Genomic DNA, 16901 nt, shown 5'->3' with positions numbered 1-16901 from the left:
CCTGGACCTCAGCAAGGCCTTTGACACCGTCCCCCATAGCAAACTGCTGGCCAAGCTGTCAGCCCATGGCTTGGACGGGAGCACACTGCGATGGGTTAGGAACTGGCTGGAGGGCCGAGCCCAGAGAGTGGTGGTGCTGGGCCCTGTGCTCTTTAACATCTTTATTGATGATCTGGATGAGGGCATTGAGTCCATCATCAGTAAATTTGCTGACGACACCAAGCTGGGGGCGAGTTGATCTGCTGGAGGGTAGAGAGGCTCTGCAGAGGGACCTCGACAGGCTGGACAGATGGGCAGAGTCCAACGGCATGAGATTTAACACATCCAAGTGCCGGGTTCTGCACATTGGCCACAGCAACCACATGCAGTGCTACAGGCTGGGGTCAGAGTGGCTGGAGAGCAGCCAGGCAGAGAGGGACCTGGGGGTACTGGTTGATGGTAGGCTGAACATGAGCCTGCAGTGTGCCCAGGCAGCCAAGAGGGCCAATGGCATCCTGGCCTGCATCGAGAACAGTGTGGCCAGCAGGAGCAGGGAGGTCATTGTGCCCCTGTACACTGCACTGGTTAGGCCACACCTCGAGTACTGTGTCCAGTTCTGGGCCCCTCAGTTTAGGAAGGATGTTGACTTGCTGGAACAAGTCCAGAGAAGAGCAACAAAGTTGGTGAGGGGTTTGGAACACAAGCCCTATGAGGAGAGGCTGAGGGAGCTGGGGTTGCTCAGCCTGGAGAAGAGGAGACTCAGGGGTGACCTTATCACTCTCTACAACTACCTGAAGGGAGGTTGTAGACAGGCGGATGATGGTCTCTTCTCCCAGGCACCCAGTACCAGAACAAGAGGACACAGTCTCAGGCTGCGCCAGGGGACGTTCAGGTTAGATATTAGGAAGAAGTTCTATACAGAAAGAGTGATTGCGCTATGGAATGCGTTGCCCGGGGAGGTGGTGGAGTCGCCGTCATTGAAGGTGTTCAGAAGGAGACTTGATGGGGTGCTTGGTGCCATGGGTTAGCTGTTTGGGTGGGTTGGATTGGTTGATGGGTTGGACACAATGATCTTGAAGGTCTCTTCCAACCTGGTTTGGTTTATTCTAATAAAGGTTTATTCTAATAAAGGTTTATTTTTATCACACTAATTCTATTTAAAAAAGAACAGGGGAATCGAGGAATAAGGCCACACTTAAGCTTCCACTAGAATCAAGAGATTACATTATCCATTTTCTACAATTTACACCTAAGTCCAACCGTGAGGTCAAATACATACCTTTCATGGCTTCAGATTTTGCTTCCTCTATAGATTCATAGATCTTATTTTTGTCTGCTAATCGTGCTTTTGTGGCTTTATGCTCAGCCTCTTCTTGTTCAAGGTTCTGCTGCATAACTTTGAATTTATATGTCATATCTATTTCCATATTACTCTTTTCCTGTTAAAGATTAAATTACATTGAAATAAAACATTAAATACATCAGGTTAAAGACAAAATTTTGGAAAACAGTACCATACTGCTTGGAAGTGTGCTAAGAGTAGAAGACAGAGCTCAGACTCTAAGGAGCTAAGTGAAAAGTCATTTCTACACATTTTTCCACGAGTGGAAAAGTGATTAAAAAATGCACAATGACATTCCCAGTTACAAACAATCATAGAAGTACCACCAGCATTCTGTAGTAAAGCAGCTCAAAGATTAAGCTTATTGAATAATTTTTGCAGTGCTTTTGTTTCAATTACAAGTTTGTTAAAAAAATATATTAACAGAAGCATTTTTATTTTTGGCAATATTGAGAGTTAAAAAAGCAGTAGTAGATGAAATTAAATGTTACTACTGCACTGTGAAGTTACACACTGGAGTGCATTATTATGTACTGCAGAAGTATCATGCCTTATGATCATGAAGGAAATGTTGATTTTTTCCCCCCTCACTTTTGACACTGCAAAAACAAATTCAAAGAACAAATACTGAATAGATTTTTTAATAGATTTTGTCCCCATGTTTCAGGTAATAAAAGCACAAATTTAAAAATGTTGTAATAATGCAACACATGTTCTCTCAGAAGTGCTGTTACCTTTTCTAAATCTGTAAGTTTTTCCTGCAATTGTCTCTTCTCCATTTCCAATTTGGCTAATGCACTCTTTCCATTTTTTACTTCTTCTTCAAGGCTAGATATTCGACCTAAAAATGAACAAAACATTAATGAGGCTGAGCACTGTGTAAAAAACAACGTACTTTACCTACTTAAGAGATCAAATTTTCCTCAAATACAACAGCTTCTAATTCCGACTGTCCTATCACTAGGCACCACCAAAAAGACACTGTCACCTTCATCCTGACAGCCACCCCACTTCAGGTATTTAAGACATTGGTAAGATCTCCTCTCAGCCTTTCCCTCTGAAAATTAAACAGCCCCAGTTCTCTCAGACTTCTTCACAATAGAGATGTTCAAGTCCTGCAATCATCATACCTTGTAAATCACTGATAATCTCTGATCCATGACTTCGATCCCTCCTCTCTGATTCTAGAGCTGACTGAACATTGAGGAAGTCCTTCTCCAGTTTGAGTTTTGCATTCTCTAATAGGCAGTTCTTATCTTGTAGTTCTCTATTATTAGCTTCCAGCTGCTGGATTTGCTTTGTGCTTTCTGTATGGTTCTTCCTTAACCTGGCTGCAGTATCAGACTCTGACCGCAGCAAAGAATTGGCTTCATCCAACTAAACATTGTTAAAAACATATTTCAGCAACAATTAAAATATAACGATTATCATTCCTACTACAGAATATTAAATGTTATGAATTAAAGAAGTAAAACAGGAGTGTACTTTAAGGTTAATTTTGAACACCAAAAAATTACAACCATAGCTTTTAAAACTCCATTACACATTTCAATTCCCTCTACTAGTACCACAATCTGCACTTCAAATAGCTACTATCTAAAAATAGCAGCAGGCATACCTGTCTTTGCAGCTGATTGATCTTCTCATTGGATATTTGTGAGTTTTGATTCCTCTTTTTTAAATCTTCAAGTTGGTCTTTCAAACTGTTAACTATAACAAAACCAAATCAGTATTGTTAATCACTGTCATGGAAAAAGCTTCCATCTCAAATATATGCAATTTACTTTATATTTGAAAAACCCACATCAAGCATGATTCAACATACCCTCATTTTCCAAATTGCGTTTTTTATCTGCTTCATGTTCTGCTTTTCTCTGGTATTCTGTATTCTTGTGCTGAAGCAGAGCCTTCTCTCTTTCTAGCTGTCTGACTGTAGACTCTATATTCTTCCTTGAAGTTATCTGGATATATTAAAAAAAGCAAAAAAACCACTAATAGGTAGAGAAGAGTGATATTCTTTAAATGATAAACAGAAAACTCATGCACTCAGTTTAGTTTGTAATAGAAGAAAGACACCGACTGTTTGCTTGCAACACATCCAGAGCATCAGAACATGTGGCCAAATCCAGCCCAGGAGGACTATAGCCATGTAAAAGGTCCTGCTTTCACAATTTAAAGGACTGATTGTATAGATCTGATGGATTCGGTACAGCTGCCTAGTGGCTCACAGAAACACAGGTGAAATGTATGGTCTTGACATGCACCTGTATGAGCAATACATGAAGTTGTGCACCTCCACTAAATATATGATAAACCTACAGTAGCACTAAAAAGCACAGCTGGGCAATAGTCCTTTTACCAACACTGGACAACGCAAAGAATAGCCTTCCTCTCCTAGTAAGATTACTCTCACATCTTCAATTTTTACAGTTGTATATGGGGTGTTTATATCATGCTGCCCTCCAAATTAAAAACACAGTAAAAACTGGAGTCTGGATGTGTAGTTGTAGCACAGAAAATCATCATATAAATATTTTAGCAGTGACAACAATTTCATGCTTGTGAACATCAAGAAATCAACTGCTATTACTTGCTACAGGTACACAGCTATAGGAAGCAATTTCCTGCTTCCTCAGGACAAAAGCTATGCACAAATATTAAGTGTCTAATTCCATTAAGAAGTAACTACAGACTTACCTCTTCATCGAGCTCTTTCACTATCTTCTCTAAGCGAGTATTAGTAGACCTGAAGAAAATGGAAAAATATTTTTAAACCTTGCTGAATATATAGAAATTAGAATGTTTGGATGTGTCTCATTCATTTTGTGTATGATACTCTATTTTTGGCAATCAGATGAAAATTCAAGGACTAGGAAATTGCTAAAACAATACAGAGGTTCTTACGGGAGAGCTAAGTTAAAAACCCACACCAACCAATCAAAACAAAAACAAACCAAAGAAACACAAAGGGAAAAAAAAACAAAACCAACCACCAACCAACCGAAAAAAACCCAACCAACCAAAAAAAAACCCCACACCAGTAGTCAGAGGAGTAGTAAGAAATAAGCCACTCATGTATCTCTTTGCAGGGTTGAGTATCCTCAAAGTGGATTATAATGCTTTTAGCCATTCATAAAGAAAAGCTGTAGTAAGACTTGTTTATCAACACACCAAACATGTTAAAACAGTCTCACCTGTACTTCTGCTCTAGTTCATCTTTGGCTTGTAATTCATTACTGAGCTGTTCCTCTAGCTTGCTTAATTTTTTCTGAAACTGTTGCAAAATGTCAAAAAAGCATGATCCAGATATTAAAACAGTGTCTCACAGAAGAAGTGTAACTCAATTAAATAACAGAAAAGGGAAAGTGAGGAAAATTAATTACATCATCCATTATAGAATTTTAAAACCATCACTAGAAGGTTACATCTTTAAAAGGAATTAATCCCGATGTAATATTCAAATCCAGGACAATGTTCGTGCAATAGATTTGTCTCACATATTCAGGCTTTAAAATAGTTTTATTTTCCTCCTTTCCCCTTCTTCCTCGACCCCCAAACATAATGAAGTAAGTAGGTAAGTATATAAAAATTCCATAGCATTCTCCTGCTATCTGCAAATTTAAACTAAATTATCAGTCTTCAAAAGCTGGATAAATATGCTCCATATAAACACTTAAAGTTAGAGTATGATTTAAACATTCCTTTAACATTGCAGATCACAATTTGCTTTCCAAACTCTGAATAAAGCACTCATGAATCAACTCAGACAAGTATGGAGCCAGAATTCAAAAGCTTTCCAAGAGTGATGTTGTTTGTAGCCAACAAAGTGTGACCGGTTCAGGCTGTGTCTTTGAGAAAGGGACAGTAGTTGGAACACTCTGGCTGAATGTTTTGGTATTAAAATGAAAACATGATATTCTAAACGAATTTCATTGCTTCTCCGACTGAGTCAGCCGTGGTTTCTTTCTTTGTGGGGGAGGGAGAGCTGGGCCTTCTCTCACCACCATATTTTTCTTTGGTGGTCCCAACGTGTGGCAAATTACCTTGATTCATTGTCTGCTCGAGTCGGAGTAGCAAACATGAAAGTGTTTTGGATTTTAGAGTGTCTGTTTATTTCAATTTTTGGGCTCCTGATCTATAAGTATTGTTTAGGTTTGATTCTTTATCAAATAGGTAAATATATAATGCATAAATTTTATTTATGGTTTAAATATAAACTTCAGCTTCTCTATGACCGGTACCTGGCAATCTTTTGGCTTACGAGATACAGAAATGTGACATCGAGCACTCTGCCAATTGAGATAAGAGAGTTTAAGATCCCAGTAGGTGAAGGAGTAATTTTAAGTGATGGCTGGGATCCAAAGTTGATTTTTTCGATGTGTGTAATCCTGTTGCTGGTGATAATTAATGTGTATTTCTTATATGCTCTGCACCGAGAGAAGAAGGTATCTAAGGCGTGTTTCATTATTAAGCGTAGATCAAAGAGAAGGAAGCATAGCTCTAATTCTGGCCCAGAGACTTCTAGTGATGAGGAGAGTGGAGAATCTGTATCAGTTAAAGATAAAGCTAAAAGGTCTATCGGAAAGGCTGCTTTGAACAGTGCTGTTCCTGATTCTGACAAGCTGCCAGGGGCTGCAGCAGCTCCCAACATGGCGGCTCCCCCGTCTTCAGCAGCCATTAATGAGGCAAAGTCATTTCCTTCTCCTACGGCTGATCCAAGAGCTGATGGGGGAAGACAGCAAGGTACTTCTGCCGAGGAGGAAGAGAAGATTTGTCTTAAAGATATAGCTGAGTTATTGAGGTCATCAGAGGCTCAAGATGCAGCTCTTGGTAGGACAGCAGCAAGTGGTGGTGCTTCTCAGCTTAAGGAGATCCTTTGGAGAGTGACAGAAAGATTATGGGGACAACAAGTTGAGGAAGAGGAGGAAAAGGAAGAAGAAGATGATGTTCAGGGATGTTTGTCACCTCGGGAAGAGGTTTGAAACATCTGGAAGGATTACAGCAGAGCAGATAAGGAGACAGCTCTTGCTTGGCTAGGTAGATGTTATGATACAGGTGCTCCAGCTCAAATGGTTAGAGACAAGTCAGCAGCTCAGCTAGGAACATGAACAGATGGGATGGTCAACCAACTTCTAATCTTTTCAGGAGACTGAGAGAACTGCAAAGTGGCAGAACCCGAGGTAGCAATACCAGAAGGGTAGCTATTACTTCCACAGTTCCCCAGAACAACTCTAATAGCTCCAACAGTGGCTCCAGTTATAACACTGCACACTGTGCTCAATGCACATGTGGGCATATTCCCCATACCTAGAGGTGCCCTGCCTCCCGCCAGGGGGAGGAAAGGGAAAATAGAGATAACAGAATCTATTGGGATGTGTACATCCAGTGACCTGGCACTTCACAATTTCGGAAGTACAGGGCCTTGGTTGTCACAGGAGCTCAGTGCACCATAATGCCATCAAATTATCAGGCATCAGAGTCTATAACTATTCTGGGAGTCCCTGGTGGATCTCAAGAGTTAACTAAGGGAGAGGTTGATATAAGTTTAACTGGTAAACACTGGAAGAAGCATACACTTGTGACCGAACCTGATGCACCTTGTATTTTGGGAATTGATTTTCTGAGAGAAGGGCGTTTCAAAGACCCTAGAGGTTACAAATATGAGCCAGCAGTGTGCCCAGGTGGCCAGGGGGGCCAATAGCATCCTGGCCTGCATTAGGAATAGTATGGCCAGCAGGAGCAGGGAGGTCATTGTGCCCCTGTACACTGCTTTGGTTAGGCCGCACCTTGAGTACTGTGTCCAGTTCTGGGCCCCTCAGTTTAAGAAGGACATTGAAACACTTGAACGTGTCCAGAGAAGGGCAACAAGGCTGGTGAGAGGCCTTGAACACAAGCCCTATGAGGAGAGGCTGAGGGAGCTGGGATTGTTTAGCCTGGAGAAGAGGAGGCTCAGGGGTGACCTCATTGCCCTCTACAACTACCTGAAAGGTGGTTGTAGCAAGGAAGGGGTTGGCCTCTTCTCCCAGGCAACCAGCACCAGAACAAGGGGACACAGTCTCAAGCTGCGCCAGGGGAGGTTTAGACTCGAGGTGAGGAGGAAGTTCTTCACCGAGCGAGTCATTCGTCATTGGAACGGGTTGCCCAGGGAGGTGGTTGAGTCATCGACGCTGGAGGCGTTCAAGAGGAGATTGGACGTGGCACTTGGTGCCATGGTCTAGTCATGGGGTCTGTGTTGATAGGTTGGACTCGATGATCCTCGAGGTCCTTTCCAACCTAAGCGATACTGTGATACTGTGTGAAAGAGAAACCATTTCCACTGGGGACCTGAACAACAAGCAGCCTTTGACCAGATAAAGCAAGAGGTAGTTCAAGCAGTGGGTCTGGGACCTGTCCGAGATGGTCCAGACATAAAGAACATTCTGTACACGGCTGCAAGTCACAATTATGCTCCAACAGAGAAAGAGATTCTAGCTGCCTATGAAGGAGTAAAAGCAGCTTCTGAAGTGATTGGAACTGAATCACAACTTCTCTTAGCTCCCAGATTACCAGTTTTGAATCGGATGTTCAAAGGCAAAGGTTCCACACCACATCATGCCACAGACTCAACATGGTCTATGTGGATGGCTCTGATAACACAGAGAGCTCGAATGGGAAATCTTGAAAGACCTGGTCTAGTGGAGGTGATCTCAAGTTGGCCTGAAGGTACCAACTGTACTAAACCTCCAGAGGAGAAAGTAACTCATTCTGAGGAAGCTCCTCCTTACAATGACCTTTCTGATGATGAAAAGAAATATGCTTTGTTTACAGACGGTTCCTGTCGTCTTGTAGGAAACAAGTGAAGGTGGAAGTCTGCAGCGTGGAGTCCAACACGCCAAGTTGCAGAAGCAAAGGATGGAGAAGGAGAATCTAGTCAGTTCGCAGAGGTAAAAGCTGTCCAGCAAGCTCTCCACGTAGCTGAACATGAGAGATGGCCAAAGCTTTATCTCTACACTGACTCATGGATGGTAGCCAATGCTCTGTCGGGTTGGCTAAAGGACTCAAAAAAGAATGGTTGGCAGAGGAAAGGAAAACCCATTTGGGCAGCCGACCCGTGGCAGGACATTGCTGATCGAATCGAGAGAATTCCAATGAAGGTGAGACACATCGATGCTCCCATTCCTAAGAGCAAAGCTACTGAGGAACAGCAACACAACCATCAGGCAGATTTAGCTGCAAGAGTTTCTCAAGTAGACATGGACTCTAATCTTGATCTCGACTGGAAACACCGAGGTGAGATATTCTTAGCTCGGTGGGCTCATGATTCATCAGGACATCAAGGCAGAGATGCAACATACCAATGGGCTCGTGACAGATCCATAGACATTTCCATGGATGCTATCACACAAGTCACCCATGACTGTGACATTTGTGCTGCTATTAAGCAGGCAAAATGAATTAAGCCCTTGTGGTATGGTGACAGATGGTCCAAGTACAAGTATGGTGAAGCTTGGCAGATTGACTACATCACTCTACCACGTTCTCGTTCTGGTAAGCAATACGTGCTTACTATGATAGAGGCAACCACTGGATGGTTGGAAACTTATCCAGTTCCACATGCAACTGCACGCAACACCATTCTCGGTCTGGAGAGACAGATCCTGTGGAGACACGGAACTCCAGAGAGGATCGAATCAGACAACGGAACTAATTTCAAAAACAACATTGTAAAGAACTGGGCAAAAGAGCATGGTATTGAGTGGATATTCCATATTCCTGACTATTCACCAGCTGCAGGGAAGATTGAACGCTACAACGGTTTGTTGAAGACCACTCTTAAAGCCATGGGGGGTGGATCTTTGAAAAACTGGGAAAAACATTTAGCACAAGCAACCTGGCTGGTAAATAGCAGAGGTTCAGTGAACCGAGCTGGACCTGCGCATTCAGATCTGCTACAGAAAGTGGAAGGCGATGGAGTTTCTGTTGTTAGAGAAAAGAATCTGTTAGGTAAAACTGTTTGGGTATTTTCTCCCTCAGGAGAGGCTAAACCTGTCCGAGGGGTGGTTTCAGCTGAAGGTCCGGGTCACACTTACTGGGTAATGCAAGAGAATGGTAAAATTCAGTGTATTCCACAAAGAAATTTAACTTTAGCTGAAGGAGTTTAATTTCAGACTGTTGTACAGCTATATCGCGTCCAAAGGAAGAATCCATGAGGAATCTACGGTGCACAAACCCTGAGAACCCTGAGAGCCCTGAGTCAACTAAGAGACCCTGAGAATCCCTGTTTCCCTTCACTTCATCTGTAAAGAGACAAACTGTTTTCCATTTTCTTGTTTCCTGATTTTTCTTGGACTTCTTAATCATCTACATCTGAGGATATCCGGAATGGACTATGAATTTTACTTGCAAACTGTAGATATCATTTTAGATTCGATGGACAGTACGAACAGCCAATGAAATTGTTTAGAAGGGGTGGATTGTGACAGGTTCAGGCTGTGTCTTTAAGAAAGGGACAGTAGTTGGAACAGTCTGGCTGAATGTTTTAGTATTAAAATGTAAACATTATATTCTAAATGAATTTCATTGCTAGATTGGTAGAATGCAGCTTTAAGTTTTAGTTCCGTTTGAGTCTCATTCTGTTCCAGTGTGTTGTGCCTTTCCAGCCTGTCTGCTTCTGAGCAACTAGCTGGAATGACCTTGGATAACAGATAAGAGGACTAATCCCTGCATGCGCTTTGAGGCCTAACAAAATTTCATCCTTATTAATTACCTTTTCTCTCTCTCTAGCCCTTTTTGGGAAAAAAAGGGAGGTAGGGGGAGAGAGGGGGTACAGAGGGGGAACCCTCCTTTGTCCAGTGGAGGGAGTTTTGTTCTGATTATTTTCTTTGCTGTGTATTTCTGTATATATATTGTAAATACTGTATATTGTGTATATATATAACCTGCATTTCATCTTGCTTGTGAATACAGCTCTACCCTTCGCTTCTCTGACTGAGTCAGCTGTGGTTTCTTTGTGGGGGAGGGAGAGCTGGGCCTTCTCTCACCACCACACAAATCCTTGCACATTTGTTTTCCAAACAAATTCAAGATGTCAAAATAATTCAACAAAACTTTGCATTTGTTAATTTTTTAAACTATAACATCTTAATGCTTGAGTAGAAATGTTTCAAAATACAACTGGTTTACTGTTGACAAATTGGTAAGTAAACATTTAAGATATTTCACATTCACACAAATCATGTAGGAACATTTTTATTTTTTTTGTAATTGAAACTATAAACACATCTCCTTGCAGTCCCGTAAAGAGAAAACATCATTTTCATTGATAGTTATTAAAAAACAAAAACCCCACAAAGAATTTCCTGAAAACTTATTTTAGGCTTTGTCTTTTCTTAAGCAGGCTTAACAGAATTAGTTAATCATACCATTAATAACTGAAGAAAAAAGGCACTGACCTCATTTTTGCTAGATTGCACAGATTCATTTTCTCTGCAAGACTGAGAGGAGTCACTTAGCAACCTGTCAAAAACAAAACCAAATCCCTCCAGCTCTTATTCAAGTTTTGAACAACTCCAGCAGCCTTGCCAATTAACTCATTTTAATCAGTTCTCTCAAGTCTTAATTTGTCCTACACTGTTCTCCAAATGAAGCTTGGTTTATTTCACTGTAAGTGAATCTTCCTGATTTGAATCTTTTCTTAAGCCAAGTATAACACACATTTTCAAATCTATGGCAGCTTAAAATTCTTTAAGGGACACAATTATTTCTTAGCTATTCAAACTGAGTCCTAGCAAGCTATTAGCTTGGGCAACTTTTTTTTTTTTTTAAATACTAATTAAAAGCCATTTTAGAACTCGATTACAAATCTATCAGTATTTTAATCCCCAAAGATTTTTTTTTGAGGAGACTATATGATTTTGTGCATACAAAAACACTGTTTCATCACAGTTATCAAAATGACCAAAACAGTGCAAATTACACATTCTGCTTAAACTCTGCATTTTGTATCTTGACAACTGGACATAAAAGAATATAATACAATTAATAAGTTATTTATCTGGAGTGGAAAAAGACCTATAAGCCAAAAGAAAAACCTTCAGGTGTATTTCTAAAAATACATATTAAAGTATCACGTACAAATTGTCTCTATAGTAGGTAAATCCTATAAAAGGCAGCTGGTTTCCCACGAAGGCTTTGGGGATTGGAAAGGTTTCCACGTCTCCCTTGTCGTCCTCAATGTCATCAAAATTACTGCTATCTATATCACTGCTAAGCTCAGGAACAACAGGAGCAGCAGCTATAAAAAGGGGAGAAAAGATCAGCTTCACTCCAAGATTCAGCCACTTGCTTTATACAGGTATCTCTATAAAGTTAAAAAGACCATAACGCAAGCTGTCTCGCTAGATAAATATGTATTAGCTATGCAGATCTGTAAATATTACTGTGAACACTTATTGCTCATCTATTTTTACATTAGTTGCTTAATACATAGACTTACCCAGTGCACAATATGTATTTGCTGAGCTAATCACATTTGAGAATAGAACTCTAAATTCAATAATAAGTTATGATCAAGTTATGACCAAGCTCATTACCCAAACTGGCACACTGTTGGTTTTTTTTTTCCTAGAGTTATCCAGTTCACAATGCCTTAAACGAAAAGCAGTAAAATCAATTGCTGTCAAACTCCTTTCTTAACTAGAGAAGGTTAAATAATAAAAGCCCCCACACTCTCACACACACGCTGGAAAAAACCCAACAACCCAATCCTAAAAAAAAAACTAAACCAAAACAATGAAAGCCACAAAGAAAAATAACCTAATATGCATTTTTTTGAGTTAGAATTTGGAAACATCCAGTTCTGCTGTTCAAAACAAAAATGTATACATTAAAAGCACGATAAAGGTAAGGATAGTTCCAGCAGGAAAAGTGTGCATTTGCTAACCCTTACTGATTTTTTTATAATACAAGTGACAAAAATGAAGCTTGAGGAAAATTATTTATAGAAAATTATTTATAAAGTGTGAATGTTTTTGCATTTGTACTACTGCAAATACTGAATACAATTAGAACTTTTAAGTTGATTTACTTACTCTCTCGAATGTTGTCCCAGTTCCACTGATCACTCTTGAAGAAAGGGTGATGCTTTATTTCTTCTACCCCATTCCTCCCAAGTCGCACATCTCTAAACACAGCAATCAAACCAAATTCACATTAGGAAAAATAGCATTTTTTCTTTTTGTTATTTAAATTCTCACTTGCTCATAAGCAGCAAAGAAACTTTCAGTAAAGATTGTCTCTGTTAACCACATTAATGGTAAAATTAAAAAAAAAAAAATCAAATTAAAACCCACTAACCACTGATCTGTAGTCTCTTATATAAAATGTACTCTGTTTCTTAGCATGCACTCTTCCCTGTGATTGCTAAAATGTCCAGAACTTGGAGTCTGCCACGTGGGGAGTAAAGCAAGAAAGAGAGCATTGAAGCAAAAACTAAGAACACAAACAAAAAACCCAACACCCTGAGGGGAAAAAAAACTGCAGAAGTTCCATGTCTGCCAAACCACATGACAAACCTTAAGATGCAAGTGAAGGAAGGTCTAACTTACCGCACAGAACAGCTATTCAAAACTGGACTCGAATAAATATTTTCAGAATTCTATCCTCTGCCCCATAACTAACCCTGACACATATTTTGCTGATATTTGCAGTGAAGTAAATCTGAAGTGCCACAAGAAACTTCTAGTTTGACCAGAAAAGTCTCTCTTAAAACCCTCTACAAAAATAAGATATAAAAACAATGTGTCCAAAAGACCTAATAAATCATAGGGTTGGTTCTTGCTGTAAGTGTTCCAGCAGTGATCACACATATGGAAAGAAGGCATCTGTTTCAAATAAATCACTTGAGCTCTGTATTAAATAAAAACAGGAAGATGGACACACGTAGTGGAAGTACATCTCTGACGAGAACGGAGACAGGGACGACAGCACTCAATATGAGTGATAGAAATCATCCAACTTTATTGTTCCACGCTTCATTATTTATAGTCTTATCTTATGCAGTTAATTCTATTTTAATTTAACACATACTATTGGTTTATCTCTAAAAGGTTGCATCATTATTTTCACTACTCTGTGGTTTTTTTTACTCAGTCTAATTGCTCTTTTTCCCAGATCTCGCCTCCTCCTTATCTTGTTTGCCTCTTCTCAGGGGCAGCTTGACCTCAGCATACCAAGCAATCAGCACTTTTCCACAGCTCCTACTCCATTGCATCAACAGAGAATCCTTCAAGGCCTGAATTGCACAGGTGTTCCTGGGACCCATGCCCTCTTGACCTGAGCCAATCCTCAACACATCTCACCGCATTTACATTATTAAATTCTACTCTTATTTTCTCTCTACCCTTTAGCTACTAAGGGTGAAAAAAGCCGGGAAAGTACATCCTTCCCGAGTAACCATAGTCTTGCTCAAGAGAGCAAACATTCTCTCTCTGAATGCAAAAAGCATTGTAAAGCAATTTTTTTCCCTTCTAATCTCTCATTCTGTAAAGGCTAGGAACTCTGCTGTAGTCAAGTTCAGGTGACCACAGGAAAGCATAACAAGGTGTCATCAATTCAGAACTAACTATATAGGGCATTCTTTTAAATCAGAGAAACTGAAGATATTATCTGCTTTCTGGAGCTAAAGAAAATGTTAAGTGCATAGGTCAGGAACAAGCTTACACAGCTTAATATTCATTAATTAGAATAAACCAAACCAAACCAGGTTGGAAGAGACCTTCAAGATCATCGTGTCCAACCCATCAACCAATCCAACCCACCCAAACAGCTAACCCATGGCACCAAGCACCCCATCAAGTCTCCTTCTGAACACCTTCAATGACGGCGGCTCCACCACCTCCCCGGGCAACCCATTCCATAGCGCAATCACTCTTTCTGTATAGAACTTCTTCCTAAATGGCTCAGTTTATCACAGAGAGACCTCTAGGATCTATTTACGGTCAAAACAGCATCCTTGCTGGTTTGTTAGCGATACTTGTCAATTAAAACAAGGCAAATAAGTGAAAAAAAATAATCAAACACTCCAAGAGATCTTAAACAAACCTGGTAAATACATATTTTTATAAAAGTATTTTCTTTCATTTTTTCAAGCAACACCTGCTTAGACACTGAGCACAACATTTTGGTTCCTGTCTTAGAGGTTATAAAGTACTTTCAGTCTTACAGGTTGTTACTATACTATGTACTGCAATTGGAAGGATCTGTCTGGCACAAACGTGGTTGTTAACAAGAGCTGGCAGAACTGCTCATAGAAATAAAGTACAATAGCTGGAAAAATCACCCCAGCAGAAAAGCTAGAGGACAGAAGTTTTGGCAGAAGAGATTTTAACAGAGATTAGGAGAAGTAACGGAAGAAATTAATTTTTACACAGTACATGTGCTAACATTATCCAAAATAAAAACACTACCAGCATAATACACATACTTACCTATCAGTTAAAAAGGCACAAATAAGGTTCTTTGCATGCTTAGAGATTTCCACATCATCTGGGAAATGTAATGAGTTCTTATGATCCATAATTTTACCGTATGTTCCTACTAGCGAGTCTGCATAAAAAGGAGTATCGCCTGAAAAGAAAATGGTAAATTGACTGTGATTTTCAGTCATACTCAAGTCATGTAAGTTGAAAAAGACAGAAGACATGAAGCCTACAAGCAGTTTTATCTAAAATAGTCTTTTATTTTAAAAAACAGTAAAACTGGAATGCAGGGTACACAATAATCTATACTATTGAAAAGATTCCTTCTGTAAAATGCCTGTGTTACAAACTAAAACATTTTCCATCATGTATATCACTACCAAAATTTTGCCCAGTGAATTACATTTTTTGTTCTACCTGAAGACTCTCACTGTTTTTTCTTAATTTACATGATGGCTGACACCCACATAAGTCCCTATCATAAGATCTTCCATGAGTGTAATGGTCTGAAACTCTCTAAAGCTCTCCAGAGATCAAGGTCTACCCCTGGAGCTGCCTAAGGCAAGTCATCTCTGAGCAGGACTCTTCACAGTATGTTACTGCACTGATTAATAAAAGTCATTGACTGATAAATTGTATTAGCTTGGGTGCCCATATTAACATGGGCTTTAAAAATCATAGCCCTTTCATATCCAAAAGTTTACAGCATAGGCTTTAGTTAAAACTATATTTTAAGAAAGGTAAAAATGTGGTAACAGAAAAGAATTGGTATTGATAATGGTAATTAGCATTCAAGCTAACTGGTAACATTTTGTGTATATTAACTATTTGGGTCAGTAATCAAAAGGCTGCACTGTTTACATAAATCCTTTTTCATAACTAATCCATAGGTCTAATAGAAAAAGTGAACAATTGTGTGAGCTAAGCTTTTTCTCCATCTTGGTGTGCTTCATGCAGGTGGGGATCACCCGGCAGGGCAGTCAGCATGATTCCAACAAGGTCCTGAACATTTCAAAAGCTAAGTACATGAGAAAAAGTACAGACAGACCAATAGACAAAAACCATCTAGATATCAAAAAGATTATAAATGTAACAATTCTGCCTTTAGCCCCTTTCTATCATTGTATGTCACAATAAGAAATGAATACACATCACTTTGAATTTAACATCTACACTTCTAGTAACGTCATTAGGTTGCCACACTAGTACATTGGAGAGGGAAATCACTGATTTTTGCTTTTGCCTCACTCTTTCCAAACCTTCTCTATCTCACTCAATCATCTTTAGTCTGAGAAGCAACTCTGTTCTAGGCTGCACCTCAAAACTACATCACTGAAGGGATGTTGGGAATCATCCTGTGACCAACATTTATATTTCAGTTAAGGGCATAATAAAAAGCAGTACAGTTTCCATTTGTTCTGCCTCTTTACTAAAGCCAGAACCAACAGAATGCTGCTTGTGTTTCTTTAAAGTGTAAATTTCTAGAAGATCACAGGCAGAATCAGTTACATAAACACAAACAAAAATAGATACTTTCTCCATATCCCACACATTGGCATAAAGTAAGTGAGATTTAACTTTAAAAAAATGTTTTCACTAGAAGGATAAAAAGGGGAGAGTTTTCCCTCTCAGGTACAAGACAAAAAGCATTCTGGAGAGCTATGTCCAACATTTCAGTAACTGAAGAATTTTATTTATTGCTAAAATTGTTTATAAGAGACTATTAATGACATTTTTTGTATATCAAAGTGCCTTCATTCTGAAAGATGCAGAGACTGTAATAGCAACATATATCCAAATGTCTTTCCTGGCTCAGCATACCAAAAACATCAAATCTGCAGTATCCCTAGGACATGCTGATTTGGATTTTTAATAATTATATGCTCAATTCCATCCTTCTATAATCAATGTTTTGCTACCAGACTATAATACTGGTCCTCAATGTATTTTAAGATGCAGATGAGTCATCTCCTTAACAGACTATATTCTATGTTTGTTGTCATAGCAGTTTCATTTACTTTACTGGAAAATCCTAACTTAAGCATAAAAGAAAGAATCAAGACATACTTCCACAGTCATTTTGACCTAATAGGAGCCCTTGTTAGTCCTGTGGTGGTTGAAGG

The 16901-nt window shown here is 39.5% G+C and overlaps 1 protein-coding gene across 4 annotated transcripts in view; it reads right to left on the bottom strand.

The window, feature by feature from the left end:
- Window positions 1–16901, bottom strand: part of ROCK2 (Rho associated coiled-coil containing protein kinase 2) — a 168688-nt gene that overhangs the window by 28401 nt on the left and 123386 nt on the right. For all 4 annotated transcript variants that reach the window (XM_068143023.1, XM_068143024.1, XM_068143025.1 and 1 more), the window contains 11 exons: window positions 14788–14926; window positions 12391–12482; window positions 11435–11594; window positions 10753–10816; window positions 4516–4595; window positions 4019–4067; window positions 3147–3282; window positions 2940–3031; window positions 2452–2698; window positions 2056–2162; window positions 1259–1418 (listed from right to left, as the gene is read on the bottom strand). In XM_068143023.1, coding sequence (XP_067999124.1) covers window positions 1259–1418; window positions 2056–2162; window positions 2452–2698; window positions 2940–3031; window positions 3147–3282; window positions 4019–4067; window positions 4516–4595; window positions 10753–10816; window positions 11435–11594; window positions 12391–12482; window positions 14788–14926 — 1326 coding nt within the window. The remainder of the gene's footprint in view (window positions 1–1258; window positions 1419–2055; window positions 2163–2451; window positions 2699–2939; window positions 3032–3146; window positions 3283–4018; window positions 4068–4515; window positions 4596–10752; window positions 10817–11434; window positions 11595–12390; window positions 12483–14787; window positions 14927–16901) is intronic.

The sequence above is a fragment of the Melanerpes formicivorus genome, unplaced genomic scaffold, assembly GCF_026170545.1.
Source record: "Melanerpes formicivorus ecotype bairdi unplaced genomic scaffold, bMelFor1.0.p_v2 SCAF_9, whole genome shotgun sequence".
NCBI classification, from domain to species: Eukaryota; Metazoa; Chordata; class Aves; order Piciformes; family Picidae; genus Melanerpes; species Melanerpes formicivorus.
Note: the sequence above shows the minus strand (reverse complement) of the source record. Positions and strands in the feature narration are given on the sequence as shown.